At 31.2% G+C, this 21,441-nt stretch overlaps 2 protein-coding genes and 1 long non-coding RNA gene across 3 annotated transcripts; 1 reads left to right on the top strand and 2 right to left on the bottom strand.

The window, feature by feature from the left end:
- Window positions 1-1,246: 1,246 nt before the first annotated feature.
- On the bottom strand, window positions 1,247-2,721 carry LOC147803084 (uncharacterized). Its single transcript, XR_015429770.1, has 3 exons — window positions 2,586-2,721; window positions 1,469-1,589; window positions 1,247-1,382 (listed from the first exon to the last, which is right to left on the bottom strand). It is a non-coding gene; the product is annotated as an uncharacterized LOC147803084 (long non-coding RNA).
- Window positions 2,722-3,888: 1,167 nt separating this feature from the next.
- Window positions 3,889-19,743, top strand: LOC147803082 (peroxynitrite isomerase THAP4-like). The gene is made up of 3 exons (XM_087153348.1): window positions 3,889-4,288; window positions 5,209-5,331; window positions 10,379-19,743. The coding sequence occupies exons 1-3, from the start codon at window positions 4,174-4,176 to the stop codon at window positions 10,417-10,419; spliced, it is 279 nt and encodes a 92-aa protein (XP_087009474.1). The 5' UTR covers window positions 3,889-4,173; the 3' UTR covers window positions 10,420-19,743.
- On the bottom strand, window positions 6,230-9,098 carry LOC147803083 (uncharacterized). Its single transcript, XM_087153346.1, has 2 exons — window positions 8,485-9,098; window positions 6,230-8,009 (listed from the first exon to the last, which is right to left on the bottom strand). Exons 1-2 carry the CDS (start codon window positions 8,599-8,601, stop codon window positions 7,152-7,154), a joined length of 975 nt encoding a protein of 324 aa, XP_087009472.1. The 5' UTR covers window positions 8,602-9,098; the 3' UTR covers window positions 6,230-7,151.
- Window positions 19,744-21,441: the final 1,698 nt, after the last annotated feature.

Genomic DNA, 21,441 nt, shown 5'->3' with positions numbered 1-21,441 from the left:
TATAATAAATCTAATGTTGCACCCATTATCTACCAGCAACTGTTCATTTCTCATCGTCACCAATATTCAGAGTATGTACCTGTGTTTACTGACGGATCAAAATCTGCGGGTTATGTAGGCTGTGGCGTCATTATCGCTGATGATACCTATAGCTACAGAATCCCAAGTATTTGCTCCGTCTTTACTGCTGAAGCTGCTGCCATCCTCTTGGCACTGCGGCTGATTTCCACTCGTTCTAGAAGGAAGTATTGCATATACTCCGACAGTATGAGTGTTTTGAGGCAGTTGGAAAATTTTAACAGTGATACTCATCCGATTTTATGTTTTATTAATCACTTGTTGATAACCCTTCACAAAAATAGATTTCATATTTTATTCTGTTGGGTGCCGAGTCACGTCGGTATTCCAGGGAACGACTTGGCTGATTCGGCTGCAAAATCTGCTACCTCTGTTTTAACTCTATCTATACCTTTCTCGGACACAAAAACTTATATTCAACAGTTCATTACATCTGTTTGGCAACAACAATGGGATCTAAAAATTTATAACAAGTTACACTTAATAAAAACAGATTTGAACCTTTATCCTGTATTGAGTCTGCGGCATGCAGATGTAAAGTTAAACCGTCTCCGAATCGGCCACACTAGACTGACCCACCTACATTTGTTATTTGGGGAACCTCCTCCCCAATGCAACACCTGTAAAGTTTTACTCACTATTCATCATATTTTAATCATCTGCCCATGTTTTAACCGTCATCGTCTAACCTTTTTTGGTAGTTCTATTTTAACTCTGCGGGATTTGTTAGGTGACTCGCATCATCCTAACATTTTTGCGTTTCTACGCGCAATTGGTCTTTTATACTGTATATAACTGTTTTATCCTATTCACAATTTTATCCGATTTTATTCAGCTTTAAATGCAACTGTTTTATAATACTTTACTACATTTACATTTTATCTGATTTTACTCACTTTTGAATACCGCTGTCACGTTGTATGTAGTTTTATAAATTCCGTGTGACTTTTAAGGAGGAAAATTTCTAATATACATTTACCTTTATTTTAAAACCGTTTGTTTGGCGCAGCATGTCCTTCTTTGGACTTTGTGCCATTAAACCCTACATTCAATCAATCAATCACTTTTAAATGCGTGAAACATATCAGATATACTAAGGAGGAGAAACATAACTTATATATCATATCGACAAAACTGTTAGAATATATTGAAATACCTTTTTTTTTTAAGCTTTTTTAGGAGATGGAAATCTAAAAATCTTATCCTTATTGTGCTCAAAAAGCGTTGGTCCATTTGCTTTTAATCCATCTTTGAAATGGCACTGGCATATCACATGATTTTTCGAAATTTGAATATCATCTCTCCTATAAAGCAAATTATAATTCTTTACTATTATGCAATTAAAATAACAAAAAAAATTTGAAGTTATATTAAGTTGTAATTAATTTACCTTATATTCCTAATCCATATTTATTGCACCTTTGGATCAGCAGGTGTTCGAAAAGAGCGGCAGGTGCCTCTCTGGTTATAATGTTTCCAACCAGGGGCAATACACATAACCATTTTCAATCCTTTAAATATATCATCAATAAACTACAAACATATGTTACATTCAACAGAAATTTAAAATCCATAATCAAGAGTAATGTTTAACAAATTTACACAGATACATAATATCATCTAAATTAAATTTATTAGGCTTCATTAAAAATTCTATATATACTAAGAAGATTGCAATTTTGTTTTTTTAATCAAAAAGTCTATGTTCTAATACATCATAAACATTTTAACACACTCAACAAAACGACCTCAATATAATTTATTTACATTAAAAATTATAAAAAACAGAAAGAAACACATAATTAGTTAGGCTTAAGGAAAAATTAGTGTTAAAAGTTGTAACAGTTTTCCACGCCATGTTTAACGAAAATGACAAATAAATATAATATATTTATATATACATATCAACCTGTCGAAATGTAAACAAAACTTAAATCACAAGGCTTAGCAATCAGTATTAAAAAAAAAAACGTTTCTATTTTTTCAGACTCACACCTTCTTAATTTAATAATATGAACTGTTTCTTACCAGAAAAATCCGTTTTCTACGAAAAGAAATCTTATTTTTTTCTAAAAATACTTGAAAAAACAAAGTATCACTATTGATATAGCATTAAGTAAATATCAATGTGCAATTGATATAGCACATATCTATATCACACTGATATAGCACAATGTGCTATATCAATGTGCAATTGATATAGCATTAAGCTGTGCACAGGCGAGGTTTGTTTAGATACGGCCAGAAGAGGGGGGCGCCACCACTGTATCTCCATATACATAATCTGCCTCAGTCTAAAAATTACTGGCAAACACATGTGGTGTTTACATAAAATTATATATATGTCATAATCATTGTCATGCCGTGACACACACAAAAGATATTTTATTTTATATAATGCTTAGATATGTAAAGCAAAAAAAAATTTTAAATAGGCATGTGAAATAAAATTAATAAATGTTCATTATGAAATAAAAACGTTTAAAGAAATAACATTTTCAACATACCATTACCATCTTCTACCAAAAATATGTAGCAAGTTAATCTCAGGTCAATCAGCTTGTAAGTCCCATCAAAAAATAATGTCTCAGAGTACATATTATTTTCATTTCCTTGTCTTGGATAAAAAGTCCTTCCAGAACGAGATTCTTTTTAGAATATCTACTGAACATTTGTGAGTTGTTTCTAAAATATTCACAATTTCAAACAGTTTCTTATCTGGAGTTTTATATTTTGCAGCCATATTTGATAAGTCTTTCAGTAGAACTATCTTATCTGTTTTACTCATGAGGTCTCCCCGAAGATGCTTCTTATTTACCTGCACTTTTAGCACGTGTGCAGCGTAGCTTTGAATGTGTACTGGTAAACGTCTTTCGGAGGGATGCAATTTGTATATTTTTTCACTTATTAATATGATTATGATCAAAATTTGTTTTTTTCACCTCTAATTACACTATCTTTGGTTAACAAAAGATCAATGTGTGATAGGCAACCGATCTTCTTAGTCCTAAAGAAATTCTTTTAAATGAGGTGATGAAGAAACAAAATAATTTAATTAAGTAATAAAATATCAATAATGATTTTATGATACCTTATTTAGTAGTATACGGTAGAACTGATAAAGATTCAGACATTTTTATCAAAATTGTAGCCACTAAGTGTAAGACTATTAGTTAGACTAAGAGTTGACCATTAGTTGTTACTGAATTAATTTTTTCTATTCCTGAGTGTGAAGTTTACGAGTAGAGTTAATTGTCCAAATAATTGGTCGGCTTTTTTGATAGTTTCATCCAATTTATTTTGGAAAGATTTTGTTTCTGTAATTTCTAGATTTTCGACGAGTGTCCGCGTAGGATTTTCCCGTGACCACTCGATTTGGGTAGAATTGTGGCCTGCTGTTCGGTTCATGCCGGCGCGGGAGGGGACCAACTATCCGCAAGTAATCCACTGAAATCGAAAAGCACCTACTCGCACGGAGGCTGAGAAGGGAATGATGATAATAAATAACTATCAAAATTTAAGATTTTGTCGGGTCTTGTTTGAAAATCTATCACCATCCTTTTGACTATATATATATAATATTGACTCGCGCTATCACGATCCCATCGGGACTGCCCCAATCTGGTCGTTATAACAAAATGAGCAAATTTCCTTCGAAAATCGGTCACATAATGGTTTTAAGCGTCATAATGCATGCATACTATTTGTGGTATACATGTTATAAGCCAAAAAGGTATAGGATGCATACATTAATAAAACATAATGACATTTAAACGATTGAATTACAACTGCTAAGATTTTTTTTTTTTAAGTACAGATTAACAAACATAGTATGACAAAAAATATATGGATGGTGTTTTCGACACTAGGGAGCGCTGCTAACTGTGGACCTGCTTAAACTTCCGGGTTACTGTTTCCTGTGTATTTTAAAGCCATTTGGCTCACAACGTGTTTATTATTGTGTCGTAAGATTCGTGCAAACGTGTTATTTGAATACTTTCTTATTACTTAGTTTACAATGAATTCTAAAGCTCGAATTGGCTCTTGTTGTGTCGCTGTAGGAGATCAGGTACAAATTTGTTATCAGAAATCAAGATGATCCGATTCCCTAAAGATCCTATTCGGAAAACACAGTGGGAAAATGCTGTTGAACGGAAGGATTGGACTTCCACAGTTAACTCTCGAATATGTAATAGCCATTTTATTAGCGGTAAGAAAACTTATCAGTTGTACAAAATGCATTCAACTTGTTTTATTCGTTGTTATGAAATATTTCCTTCTATGTGCTGCATGTATATTGTAAAAATTATATAGAAAGACATTTTAATGTTATTAAGTCCGCATTGTTAAAATTCTTCTTCTAGGCATTCGTTTTCTGTTTGCCTGTGAACAATGTAATGCCTCTTAACTAATCGTTAACGTCAGACTGCTACTAATTCGAGAGCATTTGCTCATAACCACCTTTTGCTAATTGTTGTGGAACAGTTACAATTTTTGTATGCATGTGTAAAACACGTAGATTGAGGAATAAAAATAAAGTAGAGTGGCTGTAGTGTAGTGTAGAGAAGAGTGGCTGTTTTACATGTGATAACTATGTTTATGAATCTGTGTTTTGATGTTTAGTGTTTCAAAATTATTTAATTTTTCTAAAAATTAGTATATGTTTGAGGTTTGGTTTAAAAGTTCAAATGGAAAGGTAGTGTCCTTTGTAAATTGATTACTCATTAGCAACTATCATTTACATCTATAATTTTGTGTAAAAAAGTTGTGAATATTGCTTTGTTATTGGTTATTTTATTATATATATTTTTTTTACTTGTGACTTACTATTTTATTGGTCAGTCGTTTCTGTGGAAGACAGCGGAACATTTGTAAATTGCGGAGCATTAGCAAAAATGAAAATGTAATTATTGTTAAAATTTAATTCAAAACAGTGATGATAAAATCAATATTTGAAATTAATTCATCGAAATAATATATGCCCCAACGACTTAAGCAATCATAGGATGGTAGAATTTAATAATTTGGTGACTGAATAATGAGTTAGCAGTTATTTGGTAAATTTCGGACATTATTAAATATAATTGGATGTTATGTATAGATAATTCAGTTTGTTTTTCAAATTATTAGGAAATAAATCTGATGATCCCAGTCATCCTGATTATGTACCATCAGTCTTTCATCATAAAGCTGCTTTGGCTTCAGGAAGTGTGCAGAGGTTTAAAAGAACTGTGAGGCGTGGATTATCTAATGGTAAAAAAAAATTTTTATTGTAAATGTTTGTGACAAGGATTTATTTGTTTGATATTAAGTGCTCTATGATAAATTAATGAACACTTTTGTATTGTTATGTAGTTAAATTTCTAATCTTGGATTTGTTGCATCATGTGTCTGATAAGCATATTAGTTTTGAGTTATCTCTCATTAATTTTTTGTTAGACATAATACCCTGGCAGTGCCAATAACTAAATTTTTCTGATTAGCTTTTTAACAAACACAACTTTGTCAAAAATCACCATGCCGAGAATTGCCAGTATTAAAATGTGAGAAACTGATTTACTTAAGCAGATTGTACTCTGTAACTTTCAACAGTTAATGGGTTAAGTATTGTAAGTAACACTTATTTTTGATTTGAATTTATTCTTAAAGTTAATGCATTTAGTTTATGTGTAACTTAATTAAAAATATTCTATAATTTCCTAGAACTTAATCAAAATCTGTAAGTATGATTTGACCGTAAATATATGGAAATTTGAAATAATGTACTGATAACCAGCTAGCAAAATTTACACTACTTGGCTGTTGCATATTGCAGAATAATAACATTAATAGACAGATATTTAAATACCTTAGGTAAATTAGTAAAACAAAAATTAAAAACACTATCTTGTGTGGGAAATTTATAATATTAATATTTTATAATTAGGAATACGGGTTGAAAAAAATACTAGTTGAAAAAAAATACTATTACCTATTAATATATAATTATTCTTTTCCAAATTATAAAACACTGGCAAATATTAAACTACATCGTAAACAAATATTTCTGATGCAAATGTTTAAATACTACAATACATTTTTAAAAAAATAATAATAGTTGTTTAAGATTCAATTTAGTGAAATGATCAGCAACAGTTATTGGAATAGTATTTTCAAATAAAAAGCTACAAAAATTACTTCTGCACAATAATCACAGGAAGTGCGGTGATCAGAACAAGGGATTGGTTTAAAAGCAAATATACTAATAAAATTAAGAAAATTCGGATTTTTTAAAAAAATATCAGATTTGCTTTGAAAATTAGGAACAAATCTGGACAGTTGGCAGCTGTCATAACAATAGATTAAGGGCAACTAAATGCAAAATAGAAAAAAATTACTGAAACATCTATTGATTTTTATACATCGAAGTTCTATAAAATTTTTAATGCTAAGCAACTTAGTAGAAGAAAAACATGTTTTAGCGTTTCAGACAATTTTTCATAAATAGAAATGTTGATAAATTTAATGTCGATATATTGAAATCAGACATGATCCTTTTTCATACTTCTTTGTAAATAGAAACTGGAGTTTTGAAAAAAAAAATATGTTTTATCATGAATTTCAGAATGACTTCTACCACTGCAAAAGGTTTTAAAAAATGGTCAAAATGACATGTTATTTTATCAGTATACATGACACAATAAAATTTACTGAACAAAGAAATATTTAAAAACTGACCAATAGATGGTGCTATAGCCACAAGATAGTATATGTATAATAAAACAAAGATGAAACTTGTGGCACTCTTAGTTCAAAGCCCATCCACCACAAGTTGGTGCCACAGCGGATAGGAAAAAAAATCGGTTTTTAATTGTCCCTAGGCCAAAAACCGCAGAAAATGCAAGTATAAAATCGGTTTTTAATTGTCCCTAGGCCAAAAACCGTAGAAAAAGCAAAAGTGAAATCGGTTTTTAATTGTCCAGAGGCCAAAAACCGTATAAAAAGCAAAAGTGAAATCGGTTTTTAATTGTCCAGAGGCCAAAAACCGTATAAAAAGCAATAAAGAAATTAGCTTTACATACACAATACAACATTTACGATGATGTATCTAAAATTTCAGAAATAACATAATTTTTGTAAAATTGAAGCAAAGTTGGCATTTGCATCTGCCAATAAGCTTCGTCATAATAGATTTTCTGAATATTTATATCAATTGTTGTGTATGTAACGAAATAACACAGCTCAACATCCCAAATCGCCATTTGTCCTTGAACTTGATTATAGTAGGGATGTTTCAACTTTAAACACCCTTCGTTATCCAAGAAAAAATTCTTAGATTTAGTATCTTGAACCATTTCATTCCTAATTGAATAGGGGCACTTGATTTCAATAATTGCCGGTGGATGGCAATCGCACATCATTTTTCCATCAATGGATGCTCCCAGAAAAGGATGCTTCTTATCCACCAGCAAACCAGTAGATTGGAAAATAATCACATTCTCATGCTCTTCTTCCGCATGGGTTTTAAAAGCATTAAGAGCTTTTTTTTCCATGATCTTTCCCCACCTCATCTCTTTTGTTTCTATGGGGTTCATTTGAAAGATTTCTTTTACAATCCCCGATTGTCCGGTTCTACAGTGAATGACTCTATGAAATAGAGACGAAGTAAGGCGCCCCTTTCTTTGCTCCATCCACTCAGAGTTCTTTATCCGGACTCTCGTTTTTTCTTCAATATCCACAACATCAATATTTAAAGAACACAATTCCTTAAAAATTATATCCCTCCTAGAGTTAACAGATATATTTTCAGGAATTCTGTGATTGATTTCCGTAATTACATCTATAACATTAGGGACATGCTGTGTGCCTTCATTTTCACTGGCTGAAGAAGTGCTCTCCTTATCAACCTCATCAGCAACCAAGTTAAAGTAAGGTGCATTTGGTATCTCCTTCTGAAAAAAAAAATAATAATAATAAATAAATATACATATGAATATAAAATTGAGTGACAAACAATAATAGCTCATGGTGATAGTAGCTCCTTTTGGGGAAAAAATCCCCTAAAATCTGATATCTAAAAGAGTGATAAAAGAACAACTTTTTGTTTTAAAATATTGAAGTATTATTAAGGACTTTTAAAAACCTTATACCAAAATTAAGTATTTTTAAGGGTCCTTATTTTCCCAAATAAAAGTTAAGCAGTCTTTAAGGACTAAAGACAGTAGGAAAGCCTGAATATTTTAGGGTAATTTCATCATACAAAGAACAAACCTTCAATTTCAAAATGTAGTATTAAGCTCTATGAAATGGAACTTTGTAAAACATTAGTAAGATGGTCGTAATAAAAAATTACTTTTATCATTTACCCAATTATACAGTAAATTATATAACAGTTTTATCTACGTCATTTATTTTTAAATAACCAACCTTTACAATATTCAGAAATCTCTCAAAAGCTTCTTTGGGAGGTTGGCCAGGTATTTTCCTACTTGATGCAGCTTTCTTTTTTCTGTCTCGACTGAAGCAAATCTTTGAAGATGGCATCAAATCAGGCTATAAAAGAATTTAGTCAATGAACAAAATTTTATTGCATAAGTTAAAAAGGAATCATAGCTGTGATTAGATATAAATTAAAATTAAGTAAGAAAACTCAATTTATGAAGAATGTAGATATTCACAATTATTTTGTCTTAAACTGTTGAAAGCCAACATTTTGTACAGCAATTTATCATGTAGCAATGTGTTAATCTTCCACTACCACTTATGTGATATAAAAATTTAAGTTTCCCTTCATCTATATCATGTACACAATTTTGACATTCCTCAGAATGGAATGCTTCTTGTTGAGTAGCCAATATATCAAGAATAAAGTCTCTTTTTTTTTTTTTTTTTTTGATTAAAACTTGAACTGAAAAGCATGAACATAGCTTAAATATGAAGTCCTACATACAAACTGACCAGAAATTCCAAAGATTATATTTCGCAAAATACAGATTACTCCATGTAAAAAGCAATTTGTTCATTTACCTACAGCATTTTCTCTTGTAAATATTTACAAAATTTTAAAAGAAAAGCATGTCTTATAATACTGATTAAAAATTATTTTTAATAAACATAGCAGGTACATTATAATCACCTTTTTCGAAACTTTCTTCCATTGACATGGCTCGCTAGTGCACGATGGATTTTTCAAACCCTCCCGTATTCCACTCTCTATGGTGAATAAGAGGCCAGCCACATGAGAACATGCCTCTCCTAACCTGTATGAAAAAATTTCAATGGTTAAACTAGGACAATTTAAAATATTGTACTGCAGATATTTGATAAAAAAGTTAAAATACACTAGTGCTTACTAAATGAATATATATATATATTTATCCGAAGAAAGTAACTAGGTAGCTCACAAATTTTATTACAATTAAAACACATTAACAGGATAATTCAACAAATACCCATGTATGGAACTCAGCAGTAAGTGTTAGTCTACTCATGAAACAAAACATTTTTTTCTTCTTCAAAAACAGATGCTTAAAGTTATCAATCTTCAGTTTTATACTTATGAAATCGAAATGAAATAAAATGCTTACCCTGCCATACATGTGCAATGAGCACATATAATTTTTCCAGACACCTCTGCAACAGCCAAAGGCTCATGAGTCTTCCTTAATGCCTGGCTTCCTTGCACCTCGCAAGCAAGGAGAACAACACCTAACTTGTCACTTTTGAAAGTACGAATGGCAGAAATTTTACCGCTTGTTAAAAAGTTATATGATTCTAACCCTTTATAGTTTTCAAAAGATTCATTAGTGTAGAAGCACTTTGTAACGACGAGATATATGTATATATCTCCAAAAGATATGTTTGGCCACGCTGGGTAATTGTTTATCTTGAAAACATTTTCACGTAAAAGGTCATCCAACGGGTCAGGCAGAGTAACTTCACTAATTGTGAGCTTCTCCTGATACCGTTTCTTGGAAATTTCATCAAGTTGTTGAAAATAAGCTCCAGACATCTATAACAAAAAATTCTTTGAGTTTCTTTTTTAATTAAAAATATACATATAATGAAATGCATTTGAACCGAACATAGTAGGTGAATATGTTTGTTACGTTACCTGTAGTAAAAATTGAATTTGTTGATCATAAAAAAATTATTTATTATTAAAAAAGATTTCACAAATTTGAAAACAAACATGCCAATAAAAAATGTGAAGTATATTTAAAAAGTATAAATAAAAAAAAAATTATGCAAAGTATTTGGAATAAAATTTTAATAACAAAACATTTTAAAAGTTTATTAATAATGCTTGTTTTTTTTACAGGTATTAGGAATGTTTACAATTATTTTATATTTGAAAGATAACTGATGAACAAACTGTTAACACACTGATTATTGGAAAATGGCACATTAGCAAATTTTTTTAACAGCATGCAAAGACTAATAGACTCAGTATCTGTTAAAATATTAAATCTAATATGCTTCAAGGATAATTTTTCTCTCTTTTTGTAAATACCAATATCATTATAAAAAGTTTTACTTTTTTAAAAATAAAATAAATTTTGATACAGTTTAGGTGTTATTCCGATTCAATTAATCATCTTACAAGTCAAGAAATAATGATTCAGCACTTAGAATGGACCTGGGATTAATAGCACTTCTTAAAGTATCGTTTTTTAGAATAACTGAAAGAACAGGTACAGATGGTTTTAATACTTATTACTACAAGCAATTTTTATTACAAACTAAGAAGCCATTCAGTTTGAAGTCACAAGTTTTTCAGTATTCAATCAATTTCGTAATGACTTATTTTACATTTTTATAATGTTTCTTTATTTTAAAACTTTCTTTTCATTCATAAATATATAATAATTCTTCAGAGAAAGTGGTTTCACAAAATATCAAACAAAGGATTGTTTAAAATCAGTAAACAAAAATTAGAAATCAAAATTTTAATAAACTTTTTATTATTAAAAGCTACAAATAGCCATTGTGCAGCTCCAGTGCTACGTAGGTAAAATATCTACCTTCCTAAAAACTAAAATTTTCAATTTTATATCAAAGATAGTAAAAAAAAAAGAAATTTGATAATTGAAGGATACTATTAAATTTTTATTTTTTTGATTTGTTGCTCTTTAATATCATGGAATTGCCCCTACATAATATTAGAAAAGATTGGAAGCATGCGTTTTGGGCGGGTAATGAAAACGTGAAATCAATATCAGAAAAAGAATTATTATGAAACAATTATTACCTTGTTACGGATATACAATCTTCAAAACAATGATTTACAATACCACATGCAATAACTGATAAATGTGTCGCTATATAATAAGAAAAAAATAAAAAAAACAATACGCTTATATCATTTTATTAATGTTAAAATGATAACGGGTATATAATTTTAAAATTAATTGAGGATTAGTAGTGTTAAGTAGTAGTAACATGTGGCTTAATCATTAATAAATATGTAAACCTAACATATGAAAAAAAAACTTTATAAAACACTTACCTTGTAAATAATATATGCCAACTTTCAAATTTAACTATTCCTGAATTATAATGCATAAACTTAATCCTGCTCTTCTAACTATATGCTAACACTAACGTAGCATGCAACACGAACCAACAGTAATAAACAAACGGAAAGAGGCCAAATCAAGACTGCCAAAAAAGCGAGTTATTCAAAATCTAGCAACCATGTCACGTTTTTTAATAATAAATAACAAAATAACTAAAACAAATGTTCACTCCAAACTCCCCAGAATTACATAATAACATTAATATCTTATGAAATACAGCAGATTTGAGCTCAGAAATCATCTAATTTATTTCTTTTATTGAAAACAAAATTAGCCGTTTGAAAACATCGCCTATCAGAATAACATGTAGTAAGCAGCTGCAAACTTTTTAACCGGAACTAGAGTTGGGCACAAGCTCGAGATTGTTATTGTTTACATTTCTATTGAAAACACCATCCATAACGAACGTATATATAACGAATTTTTTTTTATATGTACACAATCTGCAGTATTATAAAGAAGAGTAAACCGAGGATTTTAAACGAGGCTTCATTAGACGAAGACAGTTTTTTGATGTGCATTAATTTGTTGAAGTTACAAGTTTTAAGTTTTTGTAAAAAAAATTGGAAATTGAAGTTTCTCCTCTGTTAACTCCTGTTCATTGTACATCATCGTTGATCTTTGCATATTCGCCAAAGTTGTTCATGGCATAACTTAAAATTTACATACGAGGAAAATTCCTTCATTATTTCATCTTCTTTCCAAGCGATTTCTACAGTTGGTAGAGCAACTAGCAGATCAACGTCAAATTTTATGTTGTTTTCCACATGACATAAAATTTTGCGGGTCATGAAATAAAATTTTGCGATTCTGTTGAAGCTGTGGATCGCACCTTGATCCATTGGTTGGAGCTCTGATGTCGCATTTGAGGGAAGGTACTCCACTTTTATCGCCTTCAAATTTTTTATTTCCTTTGAATGCGCAGTGCAATTGTCGACAATTATCAAAATTTTTCTGTTCTGTTGATGCATTTTTTTTTATCAAGGATTCGAAGCCATTCTTCGAACAGCGAACCTGTCATCCAAGCCTTCTTGTCGGCACGATATGCCACAGGTAAAGATTTACACCCTTAAAACAGCGGGGACGCTGCGAATGCTCAGCTTTTTTTCTTTTTTTTTTGATCGACTAAAAAATTTGATGTATCATTTTTGATATTTAGAACGTGCACTAGCTGCAGACACCCGCAGTTCTTTAGTTATAGAGATATGTAATATAACCCCAACTTGTTTTATGTTGTTACAAATAACATGTTTTGCTTTATACGAGTCCCCTTTTCTGTTCTCAATTTCAATATTCCGATTCACAGAAAATCCCCTGTCAACAGACGCTTGTCCATGTGACAATTTCATTAATATTTGCATAACATACCACAGTTCTGCAAAGTTCTTGTCATCACCAACATAATTCTGCAAAAATGCGTCCAGCCTTGTTTCTTTTTCATTATAACGTTTAAATTCTACTAAATTGCACTTAACAATTCTGTCTACAAATGGCAGCTTAATTTTGTCACAATCTTTTTCCTCAATTTTCTTTTTTTGACATTTTCGGTGATAACTTTCTGCAATCTTTCTTTATATTCATATGATCCTGGTCAGAAACTTTTGAGGCCAACAGCGGATTTAAAATTTGGTCACCTTCAAAACCTACACTGATTTTTGTCAGAGAACCATAATTCTTTTCATCACGTAAATTAAAATAGCACAGTTTCTCTAGAGAATTTAAGTTTTCTATAGATTCTGGCTTCAGATTGTTATATAATTACACAGTATTGTTATAATTTGAAAAAAAAATTTTTTTTAAATAATTAGAATATAAACCAGGTATAATTTAAATATTGGTATTCAGTATTATCCATTGACAAAATTAACCCACTGTTATAATTTATACAAATTTATATTGTTATATTTATAGAAGATTAAACTAACCAGGGTTATATTTAAATTATATATTGGTTCGTAAACATTGTTATAATTTCTTTTAATTTCATGGATCATTTTTAACATTAATGTCCTTTGGAATTTATCCATGAGCACTAATCCTTTCATAAAATAATAATTTACATTTGATCGTATAGTGTTATAATTTAATTACATTGTTGGTATAATTAAATAAAATTGTTGATCAAATCTTAGGCTTAAGTGTTATAATTTAAAAATTCAATCACTTATAAATTTTAACAAACATAACCAGTCAGTGTTATCATTTAAAAATGTTATAATTCAAATATTTATTTGTATTAATTTTTTTGGTTCATTTTTTAACAAGCATGTTGGAATATAGCTATTAACCTAATTTTTTAATAACGATAATTTTGCGTTGTGTGAGTTTAAATTAAAAATTAGGAATATAACTAAAATTATCAAAATAACTACATTGTGATTCCAACGTTAAAATAATTAGCAGCTTCATACCTTTATAACTAACATTTAACATCAGTTATTACTATTCCCTAACGTACTCGTGCAGGCCATCCACGTGCATTAATATCAATGTTAATCTGATTAGTTAAACAGCAATTTGAACTAGAATTAATTATAAGCAATGTTAATTGACATGATTAATCGAAATCATTTTTCATTTAGAAAGATTTTAACGATCTTTTTAGAGAATTATGGCACCGGACTGCACATGTACCACATTATCTCTATCCAAAGAAACAGCATGAGCCACAGTCGAAATTAAAGACTAAATTAACGTTTAAAAACAAAGATGTATTTAAACTTAAATCTTGATTACAATGTGTTTGTACTTATACAAATATAGTGTCTAAGTTAAACAATAATTAGAACTCATTATATTCAAAATTCGGTACACCTTCAAATTAAATTCAAATGTTATAACAATTTAAATTATATTAATGGACATATAACATTTAACAATTTATAAAAAATTTGGCTGGGTTTTTTTTAAAAAAAGAAATCATCTCGCACGTGGTTTAAGATTAGCGGAGTAATTAGATTTTTTAGCATCTGTTTTAAGTTAATTTAATATTATAACAAATTTCGACATTGTTAATTTATTATGGATTTCTAATCAATAAAATAAAATGAATTACTCATTTAATACGCCAATTTAAAAGGCACTTATCGGTCACTGGATCCAGGGCCTAGTAGCCCTAAAACGTCTACCTAGAAAAAGACACCTGCTACCTGGAAGGAAAAAAATTAAGAAACTGGCTAACGCTTTCTGCGTCGAAGATTCGAAAAGAGGAGGGAGAAAAACAGCGCCCTCTGGCAATCCCTGATAGGCTCTCATACCATTACGTCACTCCTCTTCATCCATTACATCACTCCTCTTCAGCCATTTACTGCCTATTGGGGAATAATCGTTTGCGAAGGGACTTTAAACTCAAAAAGGGGAAAATCGCTTGCACGCGACCCAGCCACCAGCCGATTGTACAAAACAGATTAAAAACATAAAAAGAAAATAAAAATACTTTTAATAATTCAAATAATGGTTTGTGATGTCTCGATTTTTTTTTTTTTCGTTTATGAAAATTTATGTACCGAAGAAAATTAATATATAACAGTATGTAATATCAAATTCTGGATATCTTCAGCAAAAAATGGTAAAAGTGTCCGATCTGCTTGATACAGTTTCAAAAATAGTGAAACTATCTCCGACACACTTAGCAAAAAGTTCAGCTTAACAAGAATTAATTTGTCTATTGTTGCTTCTTGTAAAGTTAAAAAAGATTTACATTTCACTTTTCCATTCTTGCCACTTTCACATAAGATTTTAGATAATTCAAAAGCTATATTGCTCTTTCAGCTGCAGGTGCATTTTCCAGTCAACGGCGGTTACAAAATTTTAGTGGTAATTTGTTTTCAGTTGATTGATTAATAAAATCTTCTTTTCTTGCTAATGATGGACGACCTTTGTTGGGTTGGGTTACTTGTAATGTACATTCGCCAGATGAACTGTTCTTGGATTAAGATTTTAATACGGCAATAACTAAATACAGTGGGTAAAAAAAGTTTCCGTACGGTCACTAAATTTAAGAATAAATGAGCATAATTTGTAAAGTAATGCATTTTTTCTTTAAGTACTGTCTATATGTGTTTAGTATAAGTCTATAGAAAGAGATTTTTATAAATTTTCATTTTTACAAAACGAGAAAAGCATAATATTTGCAATATCTAATGTAAATTGAAAAATTCCTTCTGGCGTGTTTAAAACGGGCCTTCAGTAAATCTTTAATGTTAGAAAGCAGAGCTATTCGGGAATTAGTGATTAAATTGCGAAAAGATTGATTATCCATGAAAAGGATTAGTGAAATGACTAAAAAATCGAAGTCTACTGTGCAATATATCATTGAAAGGTATAGTAAACTTCATTCACTTGAGGATAGAGATCGGTCCGGGAAGCCGTCCAAATTAAATCCCGTGCATAAAAGAAACATCATATGCCAAGTTCAAGAACATCCACGAATTAGTGCACCACGGTTGGCAGCTGATTTAATGGTTAGTTACAACATTCAAGTCTCAACTCAAACCGTGAGAAATGTCATTAAAATACATAAGTGGTTATCATGATCGTGCGACCAGGAAGAAACCCTATATAAGTTTGTGCAACAAGAAAAAGCGCCTCGAGTTTGCAAAGAAGCATGTAAGCAAGCCATTATCTTTTTGGGAATTCATTCTTTTTAGTGATGAATCAAAATTTAACATTCATGGGTCAGATGGCCGAGTTATGGTGTGGAAAAAACCAAACAAACAAATGTTAAAACTAAGATTTTATGTGAAACACGGTGGTGGCGTTGTTATGGTGTGCAGAGAAACTATCTCTTAGAACCCATCGAACATTCGTAGGAATAAATTAGCCAACAACTTAAAAAATATGACATAAAAAACAAAACTCATAAGTGTCATTAGTAACATATTGGTGTAATATTTCTCCAGAAACAACAAAAAAAAAACTTGTAGGGGGAATTCCAAAACGTCTAAGGAAGGTGATAAAGGCCGAATGAGGGCCCACTGATCATTAAATGTATTTTTGTGAATGTATTTTGCATTTTTTTGTGCTAGGGCACCGTACGGAGCCTTTTTTGTTCCATGTTTACCGCATTTTTTGAGTTTTTAAGATTTATTATTTAATTTTATCAGTATTATCATTCTTTTAATATGAATAAATGTTAAATAATATTAGTTTTAACAAATTTTTAAGTTTTCTTTTTTATCATTATGAATATTGTGTAACAAATTAAACTTTGATTTGCATTCGTATCTGCGTACGGAGACTTTTTTTACCCACTGTAAATGATACAACGCGACGCTAACTCGTATTAAATAAATCTGATGTTAGATAAACAAAGAGTGATTACAATTAAATAAATACAAATTCATTTTTTTATGATTTAGAATTCTTGATTACAAAACCACATTAGATTAGTAAAACCACATACAAAGGGGAGAGAAACTAAATGTAATTTATTTGGCTATATTTTGGGTTGCATCGTAGCAAGCTTGCGGAGTCTCCCGAATTAATTTGTGGTTTGTTTTGCTGAAAGGGTTAAATTGAAAGAGCGCATTATATGAAAAACACTAAAATTATTATAATATTGGATAGCATTTTTTTTATGCGTAAAAATCAGTCGGAAAATGTAACCCCACTATTCAGTCTCCTATCAAGATTAATATCCTACTAGGGGGCTCCGCCCCCTGCTCGCCAACCCCCGAGATTGCTACGCAATTCTTTTTTGTTAATTTAAACAAATTTTAATACATTTATATAAGGATATAAATGCGCGGCAGAGCATAAGGGATTTTATTTAACAATGTACTAATCAACTTAATAATCAGTAAAATACAAAATTTTTAGTAAATTGCAAGGAATAATAATGAGGTTCGAATGCATAGATATTAGAAGTTATTATAAGGGCATTAGCCGGAACTGAAGTTCCGCTACCGAAGCACGCGTGGCAGAGCAGATTTGATTCAGACGGAATCATATACTGGATGCCGGACGCTCCCTTCAGAGTGCTTCATCCCCCACCAATTAATTGACATTCAAATTATAAAAACAAAAGAAGAAAACTATGCAAAAAAATAAGATATTTACAAAACTTCTGCATAAACAATGTTCTTAAAGCAACATGATTAAATTCAAAGGGAATCATATACTGGATGCTCTCTTTAGAGGGCATCACCCCCCAATTAATTTACATTCAAATTATAGAAACAAAAATAAAAAACATAATAACAATTTATCATAATGGTTATCAAAGAAAAAAATATGCACAGAAATAAGATATTTACAAAACTTCTGTGTAAACAATGTTCTTAATTGAGGAACTGTCAATGTCACTATTTGCACCAACAATCTGAATTTTTATCCCAGACATGCTCCGACACGTTGATAAAGCAACATATAGTTGGCCATGGCCAAATAGTGGAGAATTCTGGTCTATGTAAAGGCCAACTTTGTCAAAAGTCTGGCCTTGAGCTTTATTGATTGTCATAGCGAATGCGAGTCTGACTGGAAATTGCGTGCGATGCAAAACAAAGGGCAACTCTTTATTATCACCAGTATTTAAAGTAATGCGAGGGATGCAAGCTGAACTACCAGCTTTACTTCCAGTCATAACTGTACAAAAGAGAACATTTTTAGTTATTTTCCGTACAATCAAACGTGTGATACCTTTAAATTGAATTTCTTGGGTTGCACAAAATGCTGCCATAGCAAAAGACGAATTGGGAAAACTTATATTTTGCCTGAAATTCATTGAGTCATTGTCATTTCCCAATAAAAGCTGTTTCAAAGTTTCTGGATACGGATGAGTTGGGTTCAGCTTTATCTTGCCATTGTGACAGCAATTGTGTTTTATTCTTCCATGCGCTGCTTCAAAGGATAGTGCCCTGCAATGAGAGCATTCTACAGACATAGATCCAATCAAAAGAGGTGGACAGTCATCACTGTACGATTCTCCCAAATACTGATTTTCATCTATTTCTCGAAGACGATTAGCTGCCCTACTTCGATTTTCTCTTTGGCGGGCATTAGTAAGCTCTCGATTATTTTGTCGATTTATTCTTCGACGCTCTTGTTCATTTTGACAAAACATGGGATCCAATCTCCGCTGTCTGCGATATTCTCGATCGCGATCTGTCCTGTCAGACATTATACTGAAATTCCAAATGATTGAAATGAATTGAATAAATAAATGATTTAAAATTTAACCATTTTAAGGTAAGCAAGCCTCAGCTTTATAATAGCAAACAACAAAAATGTAAACATTAAAATATATCAATCACTGGATAGGCATAAGAATGATAAGATAAGAAGAGATGTAATCAGCAAAAACCCACTCAAAGTAAATCAACAAAAAACTTTGACGCGAATGCGTTCTCTTTTCTGATTGGCTTAAAACTGCATCCTCGCTTGGATTGGCTACTTCTTTCATACTTGTACCGTAGTTTTTTTGGTGCACCTTAGTTATGACACCGGCTTAGGAGAAATTGAATGGTAAGTACATAAAGAAAATTACGAGATAAAATGAAACCTGTAGCAAAGCTGTATTAGGTGTCAAAGTAAATGTCATTACATTATGAATAAAAAAAAAGGGGTATGCCATTTCGCTCAAATCTGTTGATCCAGAGAAGTATATATATATATATACATATATTTGATGATATCTATACATATACATGTTATAATTAGATAAAAAAAAAAGGGATATTAGCAAAATGCATAAAATAGAATTAACTAGGGAAAATCCCTGAAGGCCGAATGGTCAGTAACATAAGCGATAGTGTTAAACCACAATCACCCAACTTATTTTGGAGATCCGTTGGTCATGTTTAAACACCATCCACGGGAAACCCACTGGATCAATAAAAATTGAGAACAACCTTAATAACATAATACACAGATATGGTGTGTACGTGACATAGCCCAGGCAGACAAAACGAAAAAAGGAATGAAATAGAGAGTTACTCACCCTTACAAGATACGTTCATGGATGAAGTCTGCAGAACACGAGTAACCATAATTCGAGGAGAAAGATATAAAGAAGTCTCTGTACACATTTCATCTTTAAACACATTAAATTTTTATTCAGTTTCCATCTCGTCTTACAAAAGAAAGCACCGTCGGGAGATCGGGGGGGGGGGAAACAAAACGCACTTCTACTTCCGACGTAGAGACCATTTTTTTTAAGGATCCATTTTTTTTTTATTTCACGGCTTATTGTCACTAAGACTTAAGAGAGAGTTCCAACTTCTTAAAAAAAAATTTCGCAGCAGGCTCGGCGAAAGAGGAGGTTAAGACAGATCTGAGATCCTGTTACCACATATTTTGTAGAGATAAGACTAAACAAAATTTATATATATCTTCTCAAACTCAGCATAGTGGAAGTCTTTAGACTTAATAAGATGAAAGTTCCATCATCGGCACAAAGCTGTAAACCTTTACATGAAAGGCCAAGTGAAAAGAAAGGAGCTCATCTATCCAAGATGGCACCGGCAATGACGCTGGCAAGACAAGAGTATTCGATTTAGATTAGTTACATATTTTCTTACTGTTGCCGAGCGAGGAACCAAGAGAAGTGATGACAGCGTCCCTTCAGCGCGGGAAAGTACGAGTTGTAAAGCAGGAGAGAAAACGAGTGTCATTGGATGGGGGATTACCACACGATTACGTCAACACCAATCAGTGCAAACAGTACTCCCACACATACCAAATAAGGAGGCAAAGGGAAGAAGTCCCCAAAAAAAAGGCGTGAACACCCCAAAGATTCTAGAAAATCCGACTGGAAGAATCACCACGTGCAAAATTGAAGGTTACGTGAAAGTGATGGGAAAAGAAGTTAAGTGGTGACGTAAATTAGAATGTGAGGGAAAAGAATGTCCTTGAAGGACAGTGGGGTCAGGCGACCTTGAATTGCAAAAGGTGAAAAAGAGAGACAAAAAATGCGTTGCTAACGTAAAAGTAAAAGAAACATTTCCAATTCTCTTCACAGAAAAAAATGAAGAGAAATAAAATAGGAAAAGTACAAATACTATTAACTATGATAGATTAAATTAAATTTAAATTCCTGACATAAAAAAAATCGTCCCACAACACTGTGACAATACTGTCACGTGATACCTTAGATTTCATTTGCTGGTGCGACACCATCATTAGATTTTTATATATAGTTAGATTTGTGAATCAAAATATGTTTTATTTTGCATAAGAAATATTATTTTTCGTAATCTTTTTTCATTACGCAAAAAGCTAGATACTTCTGTAGAAAAAGATACTATTAATAAAAGTATTTTTCCAAATTTTGTAATTAATTATTTAAGATAAAATATTTTTCTGTAATATTTAATTTTAAAAAAAAGGAAAAAATTACAGAAATTTTTGAAATATTCGCCTTAACACATCTCGCTTATTCTTTTGACTAAGTTAACCCACTAAAAATGCTAAATTATTGTAGTACAAGATATTAGAATTGCATAAATATGCGAAAATATGTGATCTACCTCTTCATTTTCCTCTGTAGATGATTCCCCATGATAAATCGATTAATTAAATTTGAGCATTTTAGCTGATGGTATAAAATCATAGCAACATACATTTCTATCTTCAAACATCATTTTAACTCGAAGAATTGATGATAAAAGTTCAAGTCCCATTCTGTTTCAAAGTTTGGTTTTTGTTGATGTTACCCTTGAAAACACTCTCTCAACTGTGGCATTGCTAATCGGTAAACTATATATGTTTAATCCAAACTGAGAGAATTCCTTAAAAGCACGATCACCACCTGCATTTTTAATTGTTGTGACCTTGCACCAGAAATTAATCCCATTTGTAGAAATGC

The sequence above is a fragment of the Parasteatoda tepidariorum genome, chromosome 10, assembly GCF_982258835.1.
Source record: "Parasteatoda tepidariorum strain Cologne lab strain chromosome 10, Ptep-v5.0, whole genome shotgun sequence".
In the NCBI taxonomy this organism is placed as follows: domain Eukaryota; kingdom Metazoa; phylum Arthropoda; class Arachnida; order Araneae; family Theridiidae; genus Parasteatoda; species Parasteatoda tepidariorum.
The sequence above is the reverse complement of the archived record's forward strand: the minus strand, read 5'-3'. Positions and strand labels throughout refer to the sequence as shown.

Bases quoted from the DNA above. Each gene is read 5' to 3' on its own strand.
- LOC147803082 (XM_087153348.1), top strand. From the start codon at position 4,174: ATGATCCGATTCCCTAAAGATCCTATTCGGAAAACACAGTGGGAAAAT. The intron at 4,289-5,208 runs GTAAGAAAACTT...TCAAATTATTAG, and splicing joins TAATAGCCATTTTATTAGCG to GAAATAAATCTGATGATCCC. The intron at 5,332-10,378 runs GTAAAAAAAAAT...TTTTTTTTACAG, and splicing joins GAGGCGTGGATTATCTAATG to GTATTAGGAATGTTTACAAT.
- LOC147803083 (XM_087153346.1), bottom strand. From the start codon at position 8,601: ATGCCATCTTCAAAGATTTGCTTCAGTCGAGACAGAAAAAAGAAAGCT. The intron at 8,010-8,484 runs GTTGGTTATTTA...TTTTTTTTTCAG, and splicing joins GATTTCTGAATATTGTAAAG to AAGGAGATACCAAATGCACC.